Genomic DNA, 23,708 nt, shown 5'->3' with positions numbered 1-23,708 from the left:
ACACATAGGATGACATCTTTACCATACAACGTGTACTGTTTCTGAAGCAAACTTAATGTAATACTGTCACGAATCAATACTGTGTGATACTGTCACGAATCGATACTTTGACCACATTCTACTTTGTTCTATAAAAAAGGGTCAGGTCAAAATAAGATCACAGAACATACACAACTTAGCCAATCAGAGGTCAGGATAAAAAGTCGCTAACGTCAATTTCTAGAAGCTGATAGCAAAGAGAATTATTTGGAACAGAAGTTTCTATGTTTCTAGAAAAGACTATTTTAAAAGGTATAAATTGGGGGAAAGTTAGTTGGTCGAGGCGAGGTACTTCCCCAGTAGCGAGCCCACGAAATGTTTTAAGTTCAGTTAAAGATAGAAAGTTCAGTTGTACGAATATAATAGTGTATCAGTAAAAGGTTGTATCAGAGCAAAGTTATATCAGATTAAAGTTGTAACATTATAACTACAGTGTGACTAAGAAACAGTATTTTGTGACTTTACTACTTCAATGAATTTACAAGAATTGTATGTCAAGTTAATGTTGAATTGAGAATCAATGAATTGTCATATTTTTATAAGTTTGAAGGAGCTCATTAATGAAAATAAAAACACCGACGTTTCTACAGTGCGTTTTAACCATTTTTATATTTCCTCCGTCAAAGCGATTCATAACATAAAATCATCACAATATTTGTCACTAAAAATTAGTAATTGCCACACATACATTAACACTTAATTACACTATCACAGTGATGCCCAACATACGACCCTCTCTAGTTACATGAACATGATTAGTTATATACATAAACACCAAACGGCCTATCTATAATTAGACAACAATAGTTTAAAACTTCAATTCGTCCCCCTCCATAATTTATAACATTGACCAGAAAAACATCAAGTGAAACTTTTCAATTCACTAGTGAAGACAATTGGTCATTTCCTTTTTGTAAAGAATATAGAAATAGAAAAAAAAAACTCTCAAGAAGTCATTTTTGAAAAGACCTTTAAAGTTGTTTTACATTTCATAGAGTCTCAGAGAGGAAAATGTCTAAGAAAAAAAAAGAATATCTCGGGGTCAGAACGTCAAGATGTCTGTAGCAATTATTTCCCTTTTTTTTCTGAATTTTTTCTTTCCGTTTTATCCTTTTTGAACAGCTCTTTCCTCAGGTCCACATGAGTGTGTGTGTGCGTGTGTGTGTGTGTGTGTGTGTGTGCAATGTGTGTGTGTGTGTGCGCAATGTGTGTGTGCGTGTGTGTGTGCCGTGTGTGTGTGCAATGTGTGTGCGTGTGTATGTGTGCAATTTGTGTGTGTTATGTGTGTGTGTGTGTGCAATGTGTGTGTGTGCAATGTGTGTGCAATGTGTGTGTGTGCAATGTGTGTGCGCGTGTGTGTGTGCCATGAGTGTGTGCGTGTGTGTGTGCCATGAGTGTGTGTGTGCGCATGTGTGTGTGTGCTATGTGTGTGTGTGCTATAGGTGTGGGTACATGTGTTGTTGGGTCCACGTTGTGTAGGACAAGACTGTGTACAGATAGAATAACAGTTCAACAACTGAGACATAACAAGGAGAAAAGTAAAAAAAAACATATGTCCTGAATGTTGTGAGTGAAGGGGACGCTATTGATTGCAAAAATAAATGATGTCTATCCTGTGTCTATGTAGACTTCCCATACCTATTGGATTAGCTTCATAGCTTGGACTGCTTGAACTAATGTAGTTCTTATCATAGCTTGGACTGCGTGCACTAATGTAATTCTTATTCTTTGATAAACTTATTCAACCTTCAACTTCACCTATCGCTTTTAAGCAGCTGGACCGTTGGGGGCACCACACAAGATCTATTGACCGTCTTACTCCATTCTTTGTCAGTTCTTAGCCTTTGATAGAATTTCTTTCAATGACAGGCCCGTCCATTCCTTTATGTTGTCTTCCCAGCGCTTTCTCTGTCTGCCTCTTCTTCTTTTTCCTGGTCCTGTTCCCTGGAGACCACGTGACACGTCCATAGAATTGTAGTTAGCAGGTCATCGTGGGTGTCCAATCTAATCATGTCTCTAATCTCTTCGTTTGTCATGCGATCTTTGGATGTGCTGTATTACACATTTTATATTATTCATATTATTCTTGGTCTTTTATTATGAAGTCAAAATGTTTTTCGGGCAATTGTACTTTTAAATTCTTCTTGTGTGTCTTCCTTTCCATATTTGAAATTTTGATACATGGCGGCAAAACCATAAATTGTAATCTTTTTGATGTGTCCACAATATTTTTATTTAATTCTATAGAGTATTGGTACAGTGAGAGAGGTCAGTGTGAGAGAGAGGTGTTGCTGTTAGCCGATTATATCAAATCGCGAGTGCCAAGTATTTTATATGATAATTAAGTGATGATACCCCAAAACAGAACACTCAACAGATGAATACAAAAACCATTTTTTAAGAAACTCAAAGAAAAAAAAAAGGTACAGTCCATGTCGCTAGATGTAGACAATAGATCATGTTCTAAGCACTGCTGCAATGGGTTTCTTCTCCGTTGATCTGTCTCTATGCTATTTCGTTTCTAATGTTTCGTCGCTTTTAGTCCTAAATTCTACACGTCCAATAGTCATTACAAAATTACAATGCGCGGCAGAGGCCCCACATATTGATTGGCTGTTAATGTTTTTCTTTTTTTTTTTAACTGATATGACCAGTATTTGTACTATAAGAACTACAAGTCCTAGATGTGTAATGTGAGTCTACATTAAGATATTTGTGACAGTTATATCCAAATGGGACATAAGAGAAACGCTTATTTGGTCTTATATTTTGACTCTGACACATAGATAGAATTTAGTCTGGGATTGCCTCCCTTGACAGCGTCTATTTTAATCCTCTCTCGCCATGGTAGCAGCTGATGTATTCCACGGAGAGATCTGCAAGCTTTTCATTGTATTCCGTTTTTCTTGGCTTTTCTTCTATGTATTCTTATTCCTTTGTATAGCCTTTTTTTTAAATATATATTTCTTGTCCAATATGCATATGAAAAATCAATTTCCGTTTGAATAAGGTGGCTAAGAACTTTATCATTTTGTTCAATTAATTTCTTTAAGTCTTCAAGTACAATGTAATTTTTTTTTAATCCAGTAGAATCCGGTTAATCGGGCCACTACTTAATCAGAGCAGCAGCATATTTGAAACGAATTCTAAAGTACCAAAACCAGTTCTATTATACAATGATCAGATTAAAAGAACAAAAACAGCCAGCTCTAATGGGCTCTGATTAGCCGGACTCGACTGTATTTAGTATAAATGTACAATTAAACATAATTTAAAATATTTAGAATAAGGATAAAAAAGAATACTCTAGAAAATTATGCGAACTACCCAGTGGTCACTTTCAGAAATGGACTTTAAAAATACATTTTACAAAACAAGAACAAAACCAGGTTACGTTGGGAAAAAATGTCCTTGAACGGTTCGAGCGGCTTCTTCGCCGGATATGTTGGGAACTTTTTATTTTTTTTAATAACGAGTTCAGATGAACGAACTATTTTTTTATTTTTTTTTACGATTTCTTATTTTTAACGTAATTCAGACCAAGAAAACGCTTCAATTATTTGAATGAATTAATTAGAAATATTTAGAACTGTCATTATTAATTAGCTAATTGGTTACAAGATGTTATTAAAGAACTTGTTTGGATCACAAAAATAATTTAAAAATATTCAAAATCCAAATGCAACTACTTTTTAAAAAAATACTTTGTTCTAGCTTTTGTCCCTTTTTCGAAAAAAAAAATGTCATTCAAGATAATTTGGAAATTCTGTTAATCAATTTGCCATGTTTAAAAGACTGAAAACTAACTAATCAAAAAAAAATAAATAAATAAATATCACAAAAACTTGGATCAGTAAATTTTGAAAGTTTTTCTGGATCACATGTTTCTGAATCACGAGTAATAGCAGCGTTATAACCCATCAAAATGACAGTCCAGAGCGCATACCACACGGCCAAGCAGCCATTAATTTGTTAATACATTTAAAATGAAGTCTGTGTAGTAAAACGAGCTAATAAAACCGAAAGAGGAAAGTGAACCGATATTTTAAAACCTACTTTTTTTTTTCAGCTCAATTATAAGTATTATATATATACAAATAAAACAGCACACTTTTTTCCTTGGCAAAAGAGCTCACAGCTCAGCAGCAATAAAGCTGGCTAGAAGAAGAAGAAGAAGAATATATACAGATGTAATGATATAAAAATATCTTGATTTCATCACATTCAAAATGTTATCCTTTAAAATTTCAGAAATCAGATTTGGCATTCCTGAAAATATGTCAACAAAATGTACTGAGTATCTCTATAGAAATGAAAAACATTTTTTTTTTAAATAATAGATTTGGCTCCTTCTCTCAATAGTTTTTCGTACTAAACTATTTCTGTCTTTGGTTAAACCATAACAGTATTGGCCTGGCATGTTTCAGAAACAAAACTATAACACTACAGGCCTGTCAAGGTCCAGAAGCAAATCTATAATATTACTGGCCTGGCATGATCCAGAAACAAAACTGTAACAGTAGTGGCCTGGCATGATCCAGAAACTAAACTGTAACAGTATTGGCCTAGCATGATCCAGAAACTAAACCGTAACAGTATTGGCCTAGCATGATCCAGAAACTAAACTTTAACAGTATTGGCCTGGCATGATCCAGAAACTAAACCGTAACAGTATTGGCCTAGCATGATCCAGAAACTAAACCGTAAAGTATTGGCCTAGCATGATCCAGAAACTAAACTGTAACAGTATTGGCCTAGCATGATCCAGAAACTAAACCGTAACAGTATTGGCCTAGCATGATCCAGAAACTAAACTGTAACAGTAGTGGCCTGGCATGATCCAGAAACTAAACTGTAACAGTATTGGCCTTGCATGATCCAGAAACAAAACTTTAACAGTATTGGCCTCAGATGATCCAGAAACTAAACTGTAACAGTATTGGCCTGGCATGATCCAGAAACTAAACTGTAACAGTATTGGCCTAGCATGATCCAGAAACTAAACTTTAACAGTATTGGCCTAGCATGATCCAGAAACAAAACTTTAACAGTATTGGCCTGAGATGATCCAGAAACTAAACTGTAACAGTATTGGCCTGGCATGATCCAGAAACTAAACTGTAACAGTATTGGCCTGGCATGATCCAGAAACTAAACTGTAACAGTATTGGCCTGGTAAGATTCAGAAACAAAACTTTAACAGTATTGGCCTAGCATGATCCAGAAACTAAACTGTAACAGTATTAGCCTAGCATGATCCAGAAACTAAACTGTAACAGTATTGGCCTAGCATGATCCAGAAACTAAACTGTAACAGTATTGGCCTAGCATGATCCAGAAACTAAACTGTAACAGAATTGGCCTAGCATGATCCAGAAACAAAACTTTAACAGTATTGGCCTAGCATGATCCAGAAACTAAACTGTAACAGTATTGGCCTAGCATGATCCAGAAACTAAACTGTAACAGTATTGGCCTGGCATGATCCAGAAACTAAACTGTAACAGTATTGGCCTGGCATGATCCAGAAACTAAACTGTAACAGTATTGGCCTGGCATGATCCAGAAACTAAACTGTAACAGTATTGGCCTGGTATGATCCAGAAACAAGACCGTAACAGTATCGGCCTGGTATGATCCAGTAACAAAACCGTAACAGTATCGGCCTGGTATGATCCAGAAACTAAACTGTAACAGTATTGGCCTGGTATGATCCAGTAACAAAACCGTAACAGTATCAGCCTGGTATGATCCAGTAAGAAAACCGTAACAGTATCGGCCTGGTATGATCCAGAAACAAGACCGTAACAGTATTGGCCTGGTATGATCCAGTAACAAAACCGTAACAGTATCGGCCTGGTATGATCCAGTAACAAAACCGTAACAGTATCGGCCTGGTATGATCCAGAAACTAAATTGTAACAGTATTGGCCTGGTATGATCCAGAAACAAGACCGTAACAGTATTGGCCTGGTATGATCCAGAAACAAAACTGTAACAGTATTGGCCTAGCATGATCCAGAAACTAAACTGTAACAGTATTGGCCTAGCATGATCCAGAAACTAAACTGTAACAGTATTGGCCTAGCATGATCCAGAAACAAAACTTTAACAGTATTGGCCTAGCATGATCCAGAAACTAAACTGTAACAGTATTGGCCTGGCATGATCCAGAAACTAAACTGTAACAGTATTGGCCTGGCATGATCCAGAAACTAAACTGTAACAGTATTGGCCTGGTATGATCCAGAAACAAGACCGTAACAGTATCGGCCTGGTATGATCCAGTAACAAAACCGTAACAGTATCGGCCTGGTATGATCCAGAAACTAAACTGTAACAGTATTGGCCTGGTATGATCCAGTAACAAAACCGTAACAGTATCAGTCTGGTATGATCCAGTAAGAAAACCGTAACAGTATCGGCCTGGTATGATCCAGAAACAAGACCGTAACAGTATTGACCTGGTATGATCCAGTAACAAAACCGTAACAGTATCGGCCTGGTATGATCCAGAAACTAAACTGTAACAGTATTGGCCTGGTATGATCCAGAAACAAGACTGTAACAGTATTGGCCTGGTATGATCCAGAAACTAAACTGTAACAGTATTGGCCTGGTATGATCCAGAAACAAGACCGTAACAGTATTGGCCTGGTATGATCCAGAAACTAAACTGTAACAGTATTGGCCTGGCATGATCCAGAAACAAAACTTTAACAGTATTGGCCTAGCATGATCCAGAAACTAAACTGTAACAGTATTGGCCTAGCATGATCCAGAAACAAAACTTTCAACAGTATTGGCCTAGCATGATCCAGAAACTAAACTTTAACAGTATTGGCCTAGCATGATCCAGAAACAAAACTTTAACAGTATTGGCCTAGCATGATCCAGAAACAAAACTTTAACAGTATTGGCCTGGCATGATCCAGAAACTAAACCGTAACAGTATTGGCCTGGCATGATCCAGAAACTAAACCGTAACAGTATTGGCCTAGCATGATCCAGAAACTAAACCGTAACAGTATAGGCCTGGCATGATCCAGAAACAAGACCGTAACAGTATTGGCCTGGTATGATCCAGAAACAAAACTGTAACAGTATTGGCCTAGCATGATCCAGAAACTAAACTGTAACAGTATTGGCCTAGCATGATCCAGAAACTAAACTGTAACAGTATTGGCCTAGCATGATCCAGAAACAAAACTTTAACAGTATTGGCCTAGCATGATCCAGAAACTAAACTGTAACAGTATTGGCCTAGCATGATCCAGAAACTAAACTGTAACAGTATTGGCCTAGCATGATCCAGAAACAAAACTTTAACAGTATTGGCCTAGCATGATCTAGAAACTAAACCGTAACAGTATAGGCCTGGCATGATCCAGAAACAAGACCGTAACAGTATTGGCCTGGTATGATCCAGAAACAAAACTGTAACAGTATTGGCCTAGCATGATCCAGAAACTAAACTGTAACAGTATTGGCCTAGCATGATCCAGAAACTAAACTGTAACAGTATTGGCCTAGCATGATCCAGAAACAAAACTTTAACAGTATTGGCCTAGCATGATCCAGAAACTAAACTGTAACAGTATTGGCCTGGCATGATCCAGAAACTAAACTGTAACAGTATTGGCCTGGCATGATCCAGAAACTAAACTGTAACAGTATTGGCCTGGTATGATCCAGAAACAAGACCGTAACAGTATCGGCCTGGTATGATCCAGTAACAAAACCGTAACAGTATCGGCCTGGTATGATCCAGAAACTAAACTGTAACAGTATTGGCCTGGTATGATCCAGTAACAAAACCGTAACAGTATCAGTCTGGTATGATCCAGTAAGAAAACCGTAACAGTATCGGCCTGGTATGATCCAGAAACAAGACCGTAACAGTATTGACCTGGTATGATCCAGTAACAAAACCGTAACAGTATCGGCCTGGTATGATCCAGAAACTAAACTGTAACAGTATTGGCCTGGTATGATCCAGAAACAAGACTGTAACAGTATTGGCCTGGTATGATCCAGAAACTAAACTGTAACAGTATTGGCCTGGTATGATCCAGAAACAAGACCGTAACAGTATTGGCCTGGTATGATCCAGAAACTAAACTGTAACAGTATTGGCCTGGCATGATCCAGAAACAAAACTTTAACAGTATTGGCCTAGCATGATCCAGAAACTAAACTGTAACAGTATTGGCCTAGCATGATCCAGAAACAAAACTTTCAACAGTATTGGCCTAGCATGATCCAGAAACTAAACTTTAACAGTATTGGCCTAGCATGATCCAGAAACAAAACTTTAACAGTATTGGCCTAGCATGATCCAGAAACAAAACTTTAACAGTATTGGCCTGGCATGATCCAGAAACTAAACCGTAACAGTATTGGCCTGGCATGATCCAGAAACTAAACCGTAACAGTATTGGCCTAGCATGATCCAGAAACTAAACCGTAACAGTATAGGCCTGGCATGATCCAGAAACTAAACCGTAACAGTATTGGCCTGGCATGATCCAGAAACTAAACCGTAAAAGTATTGGCCTGGCATGATCCAGAAACTAAACCGTAACAGTATTGGCCTAGCATGATCCAGAAACTAAACCGTAACAGTATTGGCCTTGCATGATCCAGAAACTAAACTGTAACATTATTGGCCTTGCATGATCCAGAAACGAAACCGTAACAGTATTGGCCTGGCATGATCCAGAAACTAAACTGTAACAGTATTGGCCTGGCATGATCCAGAAACTAAACTGTAACAGTATTGGCCTGGCATGATCCAGAAACTAAACCGTAACAGTATTGGCCTAGCATGATCCAGAAACTAAACTGTAACAGTATTGGCCTAGCATGATCCAGAAACAAAACCGTAACAGTATTGGCCTGGCATGATCCAGAAACTAAACCGTAACAGTATTGGCCTGGCATGATTCAGAAACTAAACTGTAACAGTATCGGCCTAGCATGATCCAGAAACTAAGCTGTAACAGTATTGGCCTGGCATGATCCAGAAACTAAACTGTAACAGTATTGTTCTAGCATGATCCAGAAACTAAACTGTAACAGTATCGGCCTAGCATGATCCAGAAACTAAACTGAAACAGTATTGGCCTGGCATGATCCAGAAACAAAACTAAAAGTATTGGCCTGGTATGATCCAGAAACTAAGCTGTAACAGTATTGGCCTGGCATGATCCAGAAACAAAACTAAAAGTATTGGCCTGGCATGATCCAGAAACTAAGCTGTAACAGTATTGGCCTGGCATGATCCAGAAACTAAGCTGTAACAGTAGTGGCCTGGCATGATTCAGAAACTAAGCTGTAACAGTAGTGGCCTGGCATGATCCAGAAACAAAACTAACAGTAGTGGCCTGGCATGATCCAGAAACTAAGCTGTAACAGTATTGGCCTGGTATGATCCAGAAACTAAGCTGTAACAGTATTGGCCTAGCATGATCCAGAAACTAAGCTGTAACAGTAGTGGCCTGGCATGATCCAGAAACTAAGCTGTAACAGTATTGGCCTAGCATGATCCAGAAACTAAGCTGTAACAGTAGTGGCCTGGCATGATCCAGAAACTAAGCTGTAACAGTATTGGCCTGGTATGATCCAGAAACTAAGCTGTAACAGTATTGGCCTAGCATGATCCAGAAACTAAGCTGTAACAGTATTGGCCTGGTATGATCCAGAAACTAAGCTGTAACAGTATTGGCCTGGTATGATCCAGAAACTAAACTGTAACAGTATTGGCCTGGTATGATCCAGAAACTAAACTGTAACAGTATTGGCCTAGCATGATCCAGAAACTAAACTGTAACAGTATTGGCCTGGCATGATCCAGAAACTAAACTGTAACAGTATTGGCCTGGTATGATCCAGAAACTAAACTGTAACAGTATTGGCCTAGCATGATCCAGAAACTAAACTGTAACAGTATTGGCCTGGCATGATCCAGAAACTAAACTGTAACAGTTTTGGCCTAGCATGATCCAGAAACTAAACTGTAACAGTATTGGCCTGGCATGATCCAGAAACTAAACTGTAACAGTATTGGCCTAGCATGATCCAGAAACTAAACTGTAACAGTATTGGCCTGGCATGATCCAGAAACTAAACTGTAACAGTATTGGCCTGGCATGATCCAGAAACTAAACTGTAACTGTACTAGCCTGGTAAGATTCAGAAACTAAACTGTAACAGTATTGGCCTGGCATGATCCAGAAACTAAACTGTAACAGTATTGGCCTGGTAAGATCCAGAAACAAAACTGTAACAGTATTGGCCTGACATGATTCAGAAACTAAACTTTAACAGTATTGGCCTAGCATGATCCAGAAACTAAACTGTAACAGTATTGGCCTAGGATGATCCAGAAACTAAACTGTAACAGTATTGGCCTGGGATGATCCAGAAACAAAACCGTAACAGTATTGGCCTAGCATGATCCAGAAACAAAACTGTAACAGTATTGGCCTGGCATGATCCAGAAACTAAACTGTAACAGTATTGGCCTGGTAAGATTCAGAAACAAAACTGTAACAGTATTGGCCTGGCATGATTCAGAAACAAAACTGTAACAGTATTGGCCTGGCATGATTCAGAAACAAAACTGTAACAGTATTGGCCTAGCATGATCCAGAAACTAAACTGTAACAGTATTGGCCTGGGATGATCCAGAAACAAAACCGTAACAGTATTGGCCTAGCATGATCCAGAAACAAAACTGTAACAGTATTGGCCTGGCATGATCCAGAAACTAAACTGTAACAGTATTGGCCTGGGATGATCCAGAAACAAAACCGTAACAGTATTGGCCTAGCATGATCCAGAAACAAAACTGTAACAGTATTGGCCTGGCATGATCCAGAAACTAAACTGTAACAGTATTGGCCTGGCATGATCCAGTAACAAAACCGTAACAGTATTGGCCTAGCATGATCCAGTAACAAAACCGTAACAGTATTGGCCTAGCATGATCCAGTAACAAAACCGTAACAGTATTGGCCTAGCATGATCCAGTAACAAAACCGTAACAGTATTGGCCTAGCATGATCCAGTAACAAAACCGTAACAGTATTGGCCTAGCATGATCCAGTAACAAAACCGTAACAGTATTGGCCTAGCATGATCCAGTAACAAAACCGTAACAGTATTGGCCTGGCATGATCCAGAAACAAAGTCGAACACCTTAATTCTCTTCCTCTCTCAAACACACACGCGCGCAACTACCTGTAGTAAATTAAAACAACAAAAAAAAAACCTATTTTGTATTCTGTCTGGGTATCGCCCTGGCTTGCCTTTCTAGGAAGGCAGCTAGTAATGCCCCCCGCTTTCAGAGTGGTGCTGTCTATCCAGAGAGTCATTAGTTATCTCTGCGGTCCCAGTGTGAGATTAGTCCAAGTCTTAGAGAAGATAACAGTCCAAAATTTATTATTTTAACACAACTTGAAACATTGGGAAAAAAAGGACACTTGTAACTTATGCAATTTTTGTTTAAAAAAATCTAGAATTGAAATGAGCTCTCGGATATCACACACACACACACACACACACACACACACACACACGCTCGCACGCTCACAACGCAACGATATATATTTTTTTACCATTAATTACAAGAAAATGAGCATGTTACTTCTATATAAATAGTATTGTTGTTTTTTTTTTGTTTTTTTTTGTTGTTGCTTTTTTTTGGGGGGGGGGGATCAAATACTAGCCTACATTATTTTTATTCATTTAGAGTCTGAGAACTTGTAGCGGAAAAATGCAGAAACCTCGCAACATCCAAGTCTATTGAATAAACTCATAACAGTCGATATTGTCTATAGTTGTAAATGTCAGAAACAACGTTTATGTGTCAATGTCACTAGCGGATCCAGAACTTTGGAGTGGGGGGGGCGATTTTTTTCCAAACCCTAACCCTAACGCCCAGTAAACCCTAACCCTACGCATAAACGTGCATACAGTGCGCGCACACACACACACACACACACACGCACACACACACACACACACACATATATATGTATATATATATAAATATATATAAATATGAGAATAAAAAAGCAGCATTTCTCAACCTTCGGCCAAAAAACAAAACAACTGGGGCAGCGCTATAAGGTTCTCTGTTGAAGTTCGGGGCGAAGCCCCGACGCCATAAGCGTTTTCTTGCTTTTTTCACTGCAGAAACGCATTCTCCTGACAAGTACAGCTCATTATTCATCAATGGAGTTCGGGGCGAAGCCCCGACCCCATAAGCGTTTTCTTGCTTTTTTGACTGCAGATACGCATTCTTCTGACAAGTACAGCTCATTCTTCACAATGTAGTTCGGGGCGAAGCCCCGTCGCCAAAAGCGTTTTCTTGCATTCTTCCTTGCAGAAACGCATTCTCATGACATCTACAACTCATTACCCATAAATGAAGTTCGGGGCGAAGCCCCGACGCCAAAAGCGTTTTCTTGCATTCTTCTCTGCAGAAACGCATTCTCCTGACATCTACAACTCATTACTCATAAATGAAGTTCGGGGCGAAGCCCCGACGCCAAAAGCGTTTTCTTGCATTCTTCTCTGCAGAAACGCATTCTCCTGACATCTACAACTCATTACCCATAAATGAAGTTCGGGGCGAAGCCCCGACGCCAAAAGCGTTTTCTTGCATTCTTCCTTGCAGAAACGCATTCTCCTGACATCTACAACTCATTATCCATAAATGAAGTTCGGGGCGAAGCCCCGACGCCAAAAGCGTTTTCTTGCATTCTTCTCTGCAGAAACGCATTCTCCTGACATCTACAACTCATTACCCATAAATGAAGTTCGTGGCGAAGCCCCGACGCCAAAAGCGTTTTCTTGCATTCTTCACTGCAGAAACGCATTCTCCTGACCTGAAGCTCATTATTCAAAACGACCTTTTGAATAATGTTGTACTTGAAAAATATTCTAATTTGAATTTATAGGCCCATAATACATTGCAAATAAAACCGATTTGTTCCTTGAAAAGATAGGATACCCCACGTATTTAGATTTTTGCTTTGAGGATCGCCGCCGAAAAAAAACTTATTCGATAAATAGTATTCAAGAATGCTCTAGTATAAATTGTGAGTTATAGTCCCAAATTTATTTAGCTAGAAATAATCAGATTGAGTAAAGATTGAGAAAAGGTGACTATGAAAATGTTATTTGAGTTTAGAACTCATCTCAATCATGACTCTTATACTGAAAAATTTCGTTTGAATTCTAACTTTTCCAATGCAAAGTCTTTCTTAAAATACTTATGATAACTTCATGTGAAATTACAAAAACTCTGGAAATGGGAATGGCGGTAGAGTGAAAACGATTAATCCTCTCTCCTTTACTAATTTCTGCTAAAGATCGCATTTGGCATTAAAGAATAGGGGTGGGGTGACTCGATATAAGAATTTAATTTATAGTATATATAAATTATATTAGTGACAGATTTTTTAAATTTTGTAATTTCTTAACTATAACACAAAAAGAAAAAGTATTGATTTGTCCGATGGGGGAAATGCGATTGCATGTATCGCCCCTCCCACCTGGTACAACCCTTTTTCATTTAAATTTACTAATGATACAATTTGAGATTAGAGTGTGGTACGACATATTTACAATGGGTCACATATCAATACGTAGTTTATATTATATAGATATTCAACTAATTTTATTCACAAACTATGATTCTCCACAAAAGTAGGACCGCCCCCCCCAGCACTCAGAGGGCTAGAGTGGAGAGGGCAGTACATGCAATCGCCCCCCCCTCACCCCACCGAATCGGCCAAAATACCAGAAAGGGAGCGACATAATATAAAATTTATATATTAATTCAACTAATTTTGTTCACAAACTATGATTTCTCCATAAAAACGAACCGCCCCCCCCCACTCAAAGGGTTTAGGTGGGAAGGGCAGAAGAGGTACTCGTCCCCCCCCCCACCAATCGGCAAACAGGCAACGACATAATATAAAGATCGGTTAAAATATCAATAACAAGTTACAGGGATATAGATATTTAATTGATTTGTTAGCAGGCTGTGATTTCTACCAATAAATTGGACCGCCCCCCCCACTCGAAAGTGTAGGGGAGGCGGAATTGATACCATCGCCCCCTCCCGACTCCACCAAATCGGCCAACATACTAGAGGGGGGGGCGAAATAATCTAAAAATATGTTGAAATATAAATAATTAGTATATATTTTTAACATAAGTAATAAATTTGTATACAAATTGTGTGAATCCTATACTAAAGTTCGTCCGCCCCCCCCCTGGGGGGGGGGTCGGCCGAGTGGGGGGGGCGATCGCCCCTACCGCCCCCCCCCCTGGATCCGCCAGTGGTCAATGTAGACAACCACAAAAAAAAAAAAAAAGAAAAGCACGTCAAACCGCCCCCTACCGCTTGTTCACTATTTGAATATGTATGTGTATGTGTGGGGGAGGAGCAGCTATGAGCCTGAGACTGATGCCTCAATTAACTTCCATTACGAAATAGAACTAATTAATCTTTCATCATGAGACGCATACGGTTATTACCATTTATATCTATTTCGATGTCCGACTTGAGACTATATCTTTATTTAACTCAGACATAATAGCAAGGAAACTAGTTCACAGTGTAGCTAAAACACACTTTATTTATTTACTGCAATGTCAATGGTTATTAAACATAGTTTAGTGATACACATATAGGATAAGGGTTAATCAAGGTCAATACCCACAAGATGACACAATTATATAACTATAGTTCTAAAAAAAGGGCTAGCATTGTTTACAAAATTGGAAACATATAAATAGGTCAAAATTTGGAATTACGTAGCAATACGCTACACCTTTACAACATATAAAAAAAGCAATAAGCGAACCCTTGTATTTTGTTAAACTTCCTCATCGTGCATGCACGGCAGTGAAAATATTAACAAGAACTAAAAAGCTTTGTGTACAACTGTTAAAACTTAAAGTGTATAGATATGTATAATCTCTCTCTCGTGTCCCAGTTCAAGCACCAACCTTTGTGAACAACTCGGGCGTCAGGATTGCCCAGCATTTCTGGCTAATACTCGGCGATCATGTCCTATTGGGTTGGACACAATGTGACAGCCCTCTAGGAATTAACGTGGGTCTGGCAGACTGGTCAGGATGAACGTGTTCTGTTGGCTGGACGGTCCGGCCTGGTGCTGTGGGCATTGGACTTCTCTTATAGATAACATTTGTTCTTTGGTCACGTCAATAGAAGTATTGGATTAGAACGAAATATTGCGCACGCCAGCATTCTATTCGGTTTTATTTGGTATTTGGTAAAACAGAGAGAGAGAGAGGGGTGGGGGGGGGAGACAAAGAGAGAGAGAGAGAGAGAGAGAGAATAAAAGAGATTAAAAGGGAAGGTGGCTTGAGAAATACCAAACATTATTTGTGATAGAAACAGAAGACAGAATCAATGTATTATGATTCTCTTGATATGTCTGGCTTTGTGACGCAACGCTATTACGTCTGCTAGCGAATGCCCGTGTCCCTGGTGAACTGGTTGCAATGTAGGACGAGCTGTAAGAGAAGCTAAACACTTCGTTCATGCAATTCTGTCACCAGAAAATGAAATAGACTCTGGGACCCCATGCGCTGTCTGTACCTTGGGAAAATCAAACGGCAAATATTTTAATGTAAAGGGTCTATAGAAAAAAATATTATATGGTGATATATTTATTTAAATTAAATAACTCCTGTTTCTGGCGGTTTAATTTTAGAGATATCAAATTTCACAATTTTTATTCTTATTATTTTTTGCCATTCTAACTAAAAATGACAGTACTTTGTTTCCTGAGGGTCCCCATGGGGCGTAAGGTGTGTGAGGGCTGCCTTTACTTTACTGCCTTGTATTATAACCCTAAATTGTTTTCATTATTAGGAATTGGTCATAGAAGAATCACTTTTCCACATTGTTTCTCAGTTAGCTGACCTGATTTGTTTCTCAGTCACGTGATCTGATTTGTTTCTTTTTGTTTTTAAAATGCTGTTTGCGCGTGTACCTTGATAGTTATTATCAAACTATTCATGCGGAAGTGAACAAGTATAGACAAACTAAATGTCTATTTGTCTGGGACAATAAAATCTTATATTTCGAACAGTCTGACTTATACCTTTAATGCAGACTACGAAACAATCAGTTTAACTACGAGATCAAAGACTTTATTCCAATCGCTGTTGTTGAACTAGAAGTACATACATAATGTTGACAAAACATGACATTTCTGATTTAGTTTGCTCTTTTAGGTTCTGGAAAAAAAATCACGTGATCTTTTATTTATAAATCTGTCTCCAACTTCCTGATTTCAAAGTACACGTGCCAGAAACTTGGCTGGGTTACATCGTCGTGTCATTTGGAACACGGGAATTAAATTATAGGGAAATAAAGACCTCCATTCCCCCCCCCCCGGGGGGGCCGAGCCACAAATATACGAACACACTCACCCAAAACAAAAAGAAAAAAAAAAGAAACTAAAAAGGAGGAGGAATGAATTGTTACGAGACTGACAAACTTCTGCCTTGATTTCCATGGAAGGGTTTGGAATGCATCAAAATGCACCAAGATATTTGCATTGTATGTTATCTCTGGCATCACAGAGAAGCAATCCAATTTCATCTTTGCTACATTAAGCCAGTACGAGGCTATACATATCATGGTGGTATTAGATGATTTGATGAATAATATGCATAGGCAAACAAGAACAAGGGCAGTGCGTTATTTTTTCCCCCCACAAATTTAAGTCTGTCATCTTGTATCTGAATCATCTCTTATTTGAAATATTGCGTAAGGTCTAGATCTCATTGCACTTCAGTATCTATGCGCTATTCCTTGGAAACAGTTTAACTCTACTTAAGGACTATGGGGTATCAATGTTGACTCTTTTACCACTTCTCGCTAGTAAGATGCTCTTTACAAGTCTGAAAAAAATATTTGTCCAATTGATAGTGTCGTTCACTCAGTGTCCACGTCCAAGCCTGAGCGCGCATGAATGGAAGCGGACATGGTTCCGAGGACATCATTAAAGATGTAGACTATAAAATCTAGGTTCTTATATTTATCTAAAGTAACTAGTAATTTATGAACATGTCTGGGATGCCAATGTAATCTTGTGACTTGGGAAAGCTTTGGAAATCTTACGTATATCCTTCTGTTAATCACCCGGAAGTAGTTCCATTAATGTCTAACATACATGGCAATGTTTTTTTTTAATTACGAAGCTAAATTGCTCGTGGATTTCTGACACAGTTTCAGTCCTTTGAATTTTTTAAATTAATATTTTAAAGTAAATGCATATTTTGCTCCAGATAAGTTGTTATCAGTACTACAATTATGCTTCTATAATGTATTGTGTCTCTATAAATATTATTGTAAGCTACACTCCCCTAGATATGCACACCTCCTGATTTACAAAATTATGTGTAGATTTTTTCAGTAATTCTTAATCGAACAAACGGCAGTCTTTTCTCCTGGTATGGTATAGAATAACAACAGTCTTGCAATTATTGTTCCTAATAAATGATCTTGATGAGTGATCGGTATGAAACGAAATAGTGTTTCAGTGACTTATTTGAAAACGAGATGTCGAGATTAAGTTTATTTCTGGAGACATAGGCAAACCATTCCGTCCATAACTATGTCACTGCAGACTTTATAGAGGGTTCTCATTCTTCTCCAGGTGGCCACGGCCCTGTGAGTTCTTATTGCCCAAGAAAAGGAGGTAACACAACGAGAGAACACGTGCTGACATGTGTTTGAAACTTTTTCATTACCTTCTCTCCAGACTTCCTTTCTTTCTTGCGCCTGTTACTTTCATTTTCACTCTCTCTCTCTCTCTCCATCCATACATCTATCTATTAATCTCTTTTTTTAATTTCTTGTTATTCTCTCTCCTCTCTCTCTCTCTCTCTCTCTCTCTTTCTCTCTCTTTCTCTCTCTCTCTCTCATATTTAAATAAAATATTCCTCTTTTCTTCTTTGTTTTTTTCATTCTCGTCTCGCTTCTCTTATGTTAACATAATACTGAAGTAGAAGTGTGTACAATGTTATGTTAGGTAGACCTGTAAACAGACATGCATGGTACCGTGTGAGGGGAAGAGTTCACACGAGGAACATCTCAAAGAAACACAGAAAAAACAATATGTCATCCGAAAGTTTTATTGTCATTTCTCCGCCTGTTTTGGAATGACATAAATGTCAAAGCGCTCTGTGACAGGTGGGGAAATGTGACGTGTGTTTGGCACGTTTTATGTCTAGGGGATGATTATTTTTAATGGCAATCACACCCCCACTTATCAGCATATGAATCGGGAGCAGACACGCAACGAGACAAAGCAATGAAAGATAGATTCAAAAGTTAAAATAAAGGATATTTATTTACATAAATATACATATAATAATAAAAAGGGGGAGGGTTTGCATCTATCTCTAGTATATTCTATGTTTAGTCATCACTCTTGCACCTAATAAGAGAGTATGTCACTTTGTCCTCTGACTTAGCTGGTATTCCTGTTGATGTCGTAGCTGGCTGTGTCCTGGCTTGAGGATCTGCAGCTGGAGGTGGCGCTCTAGCGGATAGAGGGACGCCGGCGATATAGCTCTTGTGGAGTCTCAGTCCCAAGTTCTAGTATCTGTAGTGGGCACAGTATGGCGGGTGGCCGGATACCGTGGGCACAAGGTTACTGCGGGCAGAGCTGATCTGCCGTGGGCAGTGCGAGTAACAGGATATGTCCAGTGAGTTGCAGAGGGTTGGCGTAGCTATGACGTCTCGCACAGATCTGACTCTATAGGGACGTCGCGCCTAATAGCTTGACAGGTGGGCTGTCGAATAGGCGGGCAATGCCGATAGCGCCAAGTAGTAGAGTTGGGTAGATCTCAGTAGGCAAATGCAGCGCTGAATAGCACTAAGCACAACTGCAGGTAAATGGATCGTTGATCCAGTAACTAGGCAATAGGTGATTCTTGATAGCAACTAGGCAAGTGCAGCGCTGATTAGCACTAAACACATAGATAGGCCAGTAGGCAAATACGCAGGTTAGTGATCCGATAAATAGGCAGGTCTCAGTAGGACAGTGCAGTGCTGGATAGCACTCAGCACATAAATAGGCAGACACCTGAGGGAGGCACCAGGTATTCCTCTAGGAGAAAGAATGTATGAAGTAGTCCAGACTCGATAGCTCAGCTCGTACGAGAATGAAAGAGGGTCTGGCCCGATTTAATTTACTTTATATATGCCTGGGAAATGTGGGACACAGGAAATGTCCTAGGCTAAGAATTAGCTTACACGTGGGTGAAGTCCGACAAGAGTCACACCTTGGAGTACCACGCGGTGTATTGACCCGTGTAATCTCTTAGATCAAAGAGAGACGTGGGGGGAAGAGTGACCTACATTCCACCCAAGGGGGGGGGGGTGTCAATCGCGGCGGACATCCGCGGATAAGACTAAAGAGAACGTGTCTATCTTTGCCCCGGTCAAGGGCAAATAAATGAAAGGACGCGCCTTAGCTATCTCCAAGGTGGTCAACTAAGTCTAGCCCGGAGAGGAAAAGGTGTGGCGGGTGAATGATTTAGGGGTAGGATGGACAAATAATCAAAATAAAATAAATAAATAGTGAAAAATAATAATTAATGCTGTGATAATTTAGAGTGACTCTGACAGCGAGTTTTTGACTTGTCACACGCTCTGAGCATGCTACAAGCATGAAAGTAGCGCTATATAAAAAGCTATAATAATAATAATAAACAGACTGTCATTTCTTGTCAGTTCCTAATCGCGTTCTTTTTATAGTACAGTTTATGTCACGTGTCGTATCAATGCCTACCAATCAGGATGTGGAAACAAACACCAGCCGCACTATCTCCAACTTTATTCACCTGGCCCATTCATCAACTTTATGATATCTCCACAATGACCTGTGTATCAAATGGTGGCCATGAGATGTCTTAAAGCAACCTGAGAGTACGTAGCTCGACTCGAATATCTACAGAGATAATGAAGAACCACTCCAACAAGTAGATGCTTTTATTACCTTACTTATCTGAATAGTTGCTTCTAAAGGTTGTTTTCGTGGAGACATAAATGAACAAAAGTCCTTGGGCGTAGCCAGGAGGTGGGTTGGAGTTCAACCCCCCCCCCCCCAAAGAAATCCCCGCCCCGGAGGTTTTGAGTTTAACCCCCCCCCCTTTTTTTTTTCAGCGTGGTTTGCTAAAAAAATATCTCTTCAATTAAAAAAAAAGCAAATTACACACTAAATATTCTATGAGCCTAGCCAAGCCAATGGGGGTTTTGAGTTTAAACCCCTCTCCAGAGGGCTTTTTTAAAGTCTAAAACCCCTACAGGTGGCTTTGAGTTTAAAATTCCTCTACAGAGAGTTTTGAGGTTGAAAACCTCTGTCTTCAATATTATTGTAAACTACAGTCACTAAATTCTATGAGCGTAGCTAAAGGGGTTTTGAATTTGTTAACAAAAATTCCAGAGATTTCTTTTAATTTAAAACTTCCCAACATATGATTTTGACGATAAAACTTCCCTTTTCCATATAAAATCTAAAGCAAAATACAGTCACCTAATTCCAAGAGCGTGACCAAGAGAGGTTACAAATTTCTACCGTGGCTGGGCTCCATCAATAAAGTGCAGTGAATAGTCATCTGCAAAAATTGAAAAAGACTAGATGTGGCTCAACAAAGATAGCTAAGACGGATTTTTTGATTTAGTTATAGAGATCGGGTCTCAATCGAAGAAATCCTATGCGAATTCGGAGTCGACCCCTTAGTAAAGTTTTGACAGAGCGTCGCTCTGTAAATACCTCAGAATATGCATTTTTTTTAGCTTTCAATACCAAAAATAGTGCTTGGCGGCGGAGCTCCACCCTGAACCCCGCTTTCAGCTCTCCCCCAGACCCCTGGCAAGGGCGGGGAGTCTACAATTTTTCCACTAACTCCATGAAAAACTAATTCTAAGGTACAATAAACGTCTTCCGAAAGAATGAAGGGTCAGAATATAATAAAGACTAATTATGTGCGTGCACACACACACATATATAGATATATACAGATAGATATAGATATAGATATATTAGCTGGGAGGGGGGAAGAAAATCCCTCCAAACCCCCCCCCCCCCGAAAAAAAATCCAGGCTACGCCCATGCAAAAGTCTATCACAGTAGAAGACACTGAATTGAATTACTGCAATATGTTTAAACTAGATACTTCAATACCAATTACTGGTTTTATTATTGTAATATTATATTACATTAGAATGAGAAAACAACTTTAAAAAGCGAATTAATTCAGCTTTAGTCTCGAAGCTTCACATCTTTTTTTGAATAGACTTTGTCTTCCAATATTTCTAGTTAAATATTCATATTGCTCTTGTATTCACTTGGGATATATTCTTTTACATGTGTCTAATTTCGACAGTTTCTAAATATGTCGTCATAAAATGTGTTTGAAAATTGGAATATGAAAAAAGGTTTTAGTTTAAATTATTTATTTGTAATTTTATAAGGAATTAAGTTTTAAAAAATGTACATTCCAAGCAATGCCTGGAGGTTATTCTGACCTGGCGAATAGAATCAAGCGGTAGTAAAAGAGCCTTGGAGACAGCCACAAAATGTCTTTAGTAACTAAAATATTTTTAAAAATTAAAATATGAAAACTAAAAGATGAATAAAAATGTGATGAAATGTACAATTACACAAACTTTAAAGTTTCATACTTAATAAAATTCATTTTTCTTAAAGTCTTATGAAGAGAAAAGGGCCTCTATAAAATTCAATGTAGGGTCTTCATTTACCTAAGTCCGGCCCTTTTCAGACACATCATTCATAAAAAAGAAATAAAAATGCACTTGATAGTGAAGTTTATTTGTAACCAAAATTTCAAATATTACATATCGTGGAACTGACAAATTAAGTGCCAAAATGGACATAATAATAATAATAATAATCTATATCATCTGCTCCGGCTTTGCTGGAGGAGCAAACGGCACCACCCAAGCGTAGGCCTTCCTTTTTCTTGTGTGTTTTGGCGTGTCGCTAAGAAGAGTTTCAGAGACACTGGTATATTGTAAAACCTTGGTTTCCATTAATTCTCGATATATTTAATAATACATTTATGTTAAAGCTATTGCTTAAAAAAACAACATTTAAAATATAATTGAAACTCAGTTTACACCTCTATAACAATTAATTAATGTAGGTAATTAGCTCACTGTATTATGGTCAAATTAAACAGATCTAAATAATGATAGTTTAGCCGTAAAGTGTTTTAGGTAAAGATTTTATTTTGGGTTGGGGGTAATACCCTGACCTTACCGCACCAGGTGACACCACTCCTAGTGACGCCACTGATTAGACTTAGAAGAACCAAGTATATGAATTACCAATGCTTCAAATTTCGAATGTAGTATACAGAGCTATAGATCTATATTTTACTGTTGGACTTAGACCACAACAATGTATATTGAAACAGTATTCAATTAATGTTCATCTCTTTTTTACTTTGTGAATATAGTCAACATTTCTTGTCTCTCTTCTTTCATCTAATGTATAAAACACAATGTAAGGAGTATGAATGTGTGTATGCCTGTATGTACGCCTGTATGTATGTGTATGCATGTATGTATGTATGTATGTATGTATATATGTATGTATGCCTGTATGTATGTATGCCTGTATGTACGCCTGTATGTATGTGTATGCATGTATGTATGTATGTATGTATATATGTATGTATGCCTGTATGTATGTATGCCTGTATGTATGTATGCCTGTATGTACGCCTGTATGTATGTGTATGCATGTATGTATGTATGTATGTATATATGTATGTATGCCTGTATGTATGTATGCCTGTATGAATGCATGCCTGTATGTATGCATGTATGTTTGTATGTATGCCTGTATGCATGCCTGTATGTATGCATGTATGTATGTATGCCTGTATGTATGTATGCCTGTATGTATGTATGTATGCCTGTATGTATGTATGCCTGTATGTATGTATGCTTGTATGTATGTATGTATGCCTGTATGTATGTAGGTATGACTGTACGTATGTATGTATGACTGTACGTATGACTGTACGTATGTATGTATGACTATTTATGTATGACTATGTACGTATGACTGTATGTATGTATGACTATGTATGTATGACTATGTACGTATGACTGTATGTATGTATGACTATGTATGTATGATTGTATGTATGTTTGACTGTATGTATGTATGACTGTATGTATGTATGACTGTATGTATGTATGACTGTATGTATGTTTGACTGTATGTATGTTTGACTGTATGTATGTATGACTGTATGTATGTTTGACTGCATGTATGTATGACTGTATGTATGTATGTATGTGCATATATACAGTATATCCAGAATGGAAATCAAAACCGTTTGATCTATCTTGATAAAATTTGGCATGACAGTTTCTTAGATCAGGGCGGTGACAGTTGTGTATGTTAAATGTCTCTCCCACAATAAGAAGGCCCCAATAATAAAATAATGAAATACCAAATTTTATCTCTACTGAAGAACGAAACTTTTTAACAAATCGGGTAAACCCATTTTCATAGTATTTTAAAGTTTTACATTAGCTACATAAGGAAACATAACACTGGATC

General features: G+C 38.3%; 1 protein-coding gene across 2 annotated transcripts in view; it reads left to right on the top strand.

Moving 5' to 3' along the window:
* The window catches only part of LOC106053318 (holotricin-3-like), a 50,182-nt gene that overhangs the window by 22,016 nt on the left and 4,458 nt on the right, over positions 1 to 23,708 (top strand). The window contains exon 3 of one of the 2 annotated variants that reach the window (XM_056008032.1): positions 17,757 to 17,798. The exons of the other annotated variant lie outside the window; for it this stretch is intronic. Coding sequence (XP_055864007.1) covers positions 17,757 to 17,798 — 42 coding nt within the window. The remainder of the gene's footprint in view (positions 1 to 17,756; positions 17,799 to 23,708) is intronic. 2 annotated transcript variants of the gene reach the window in all.

The sequence above is a fragment of the Biomphalaria glabrata genome, chromosome 13 (genome assembly GCF_947242115.1).
Source record: "Biomphalaria glabrata chromosome 13, xgBioGlab47.1, whole genome shotgun sequence".
Lineage (NCBI taxonomy): Eukaryota > Metazoa > Mollusca > Gastropoda > Planorbidae > Biomphalaria > Biomphalaria glabrata.
The sequence above is the reverse complement of the archived record's forward strand: the minus strand, read 5'-3'. Positions and strand labels throughout refer to the sequence as shown.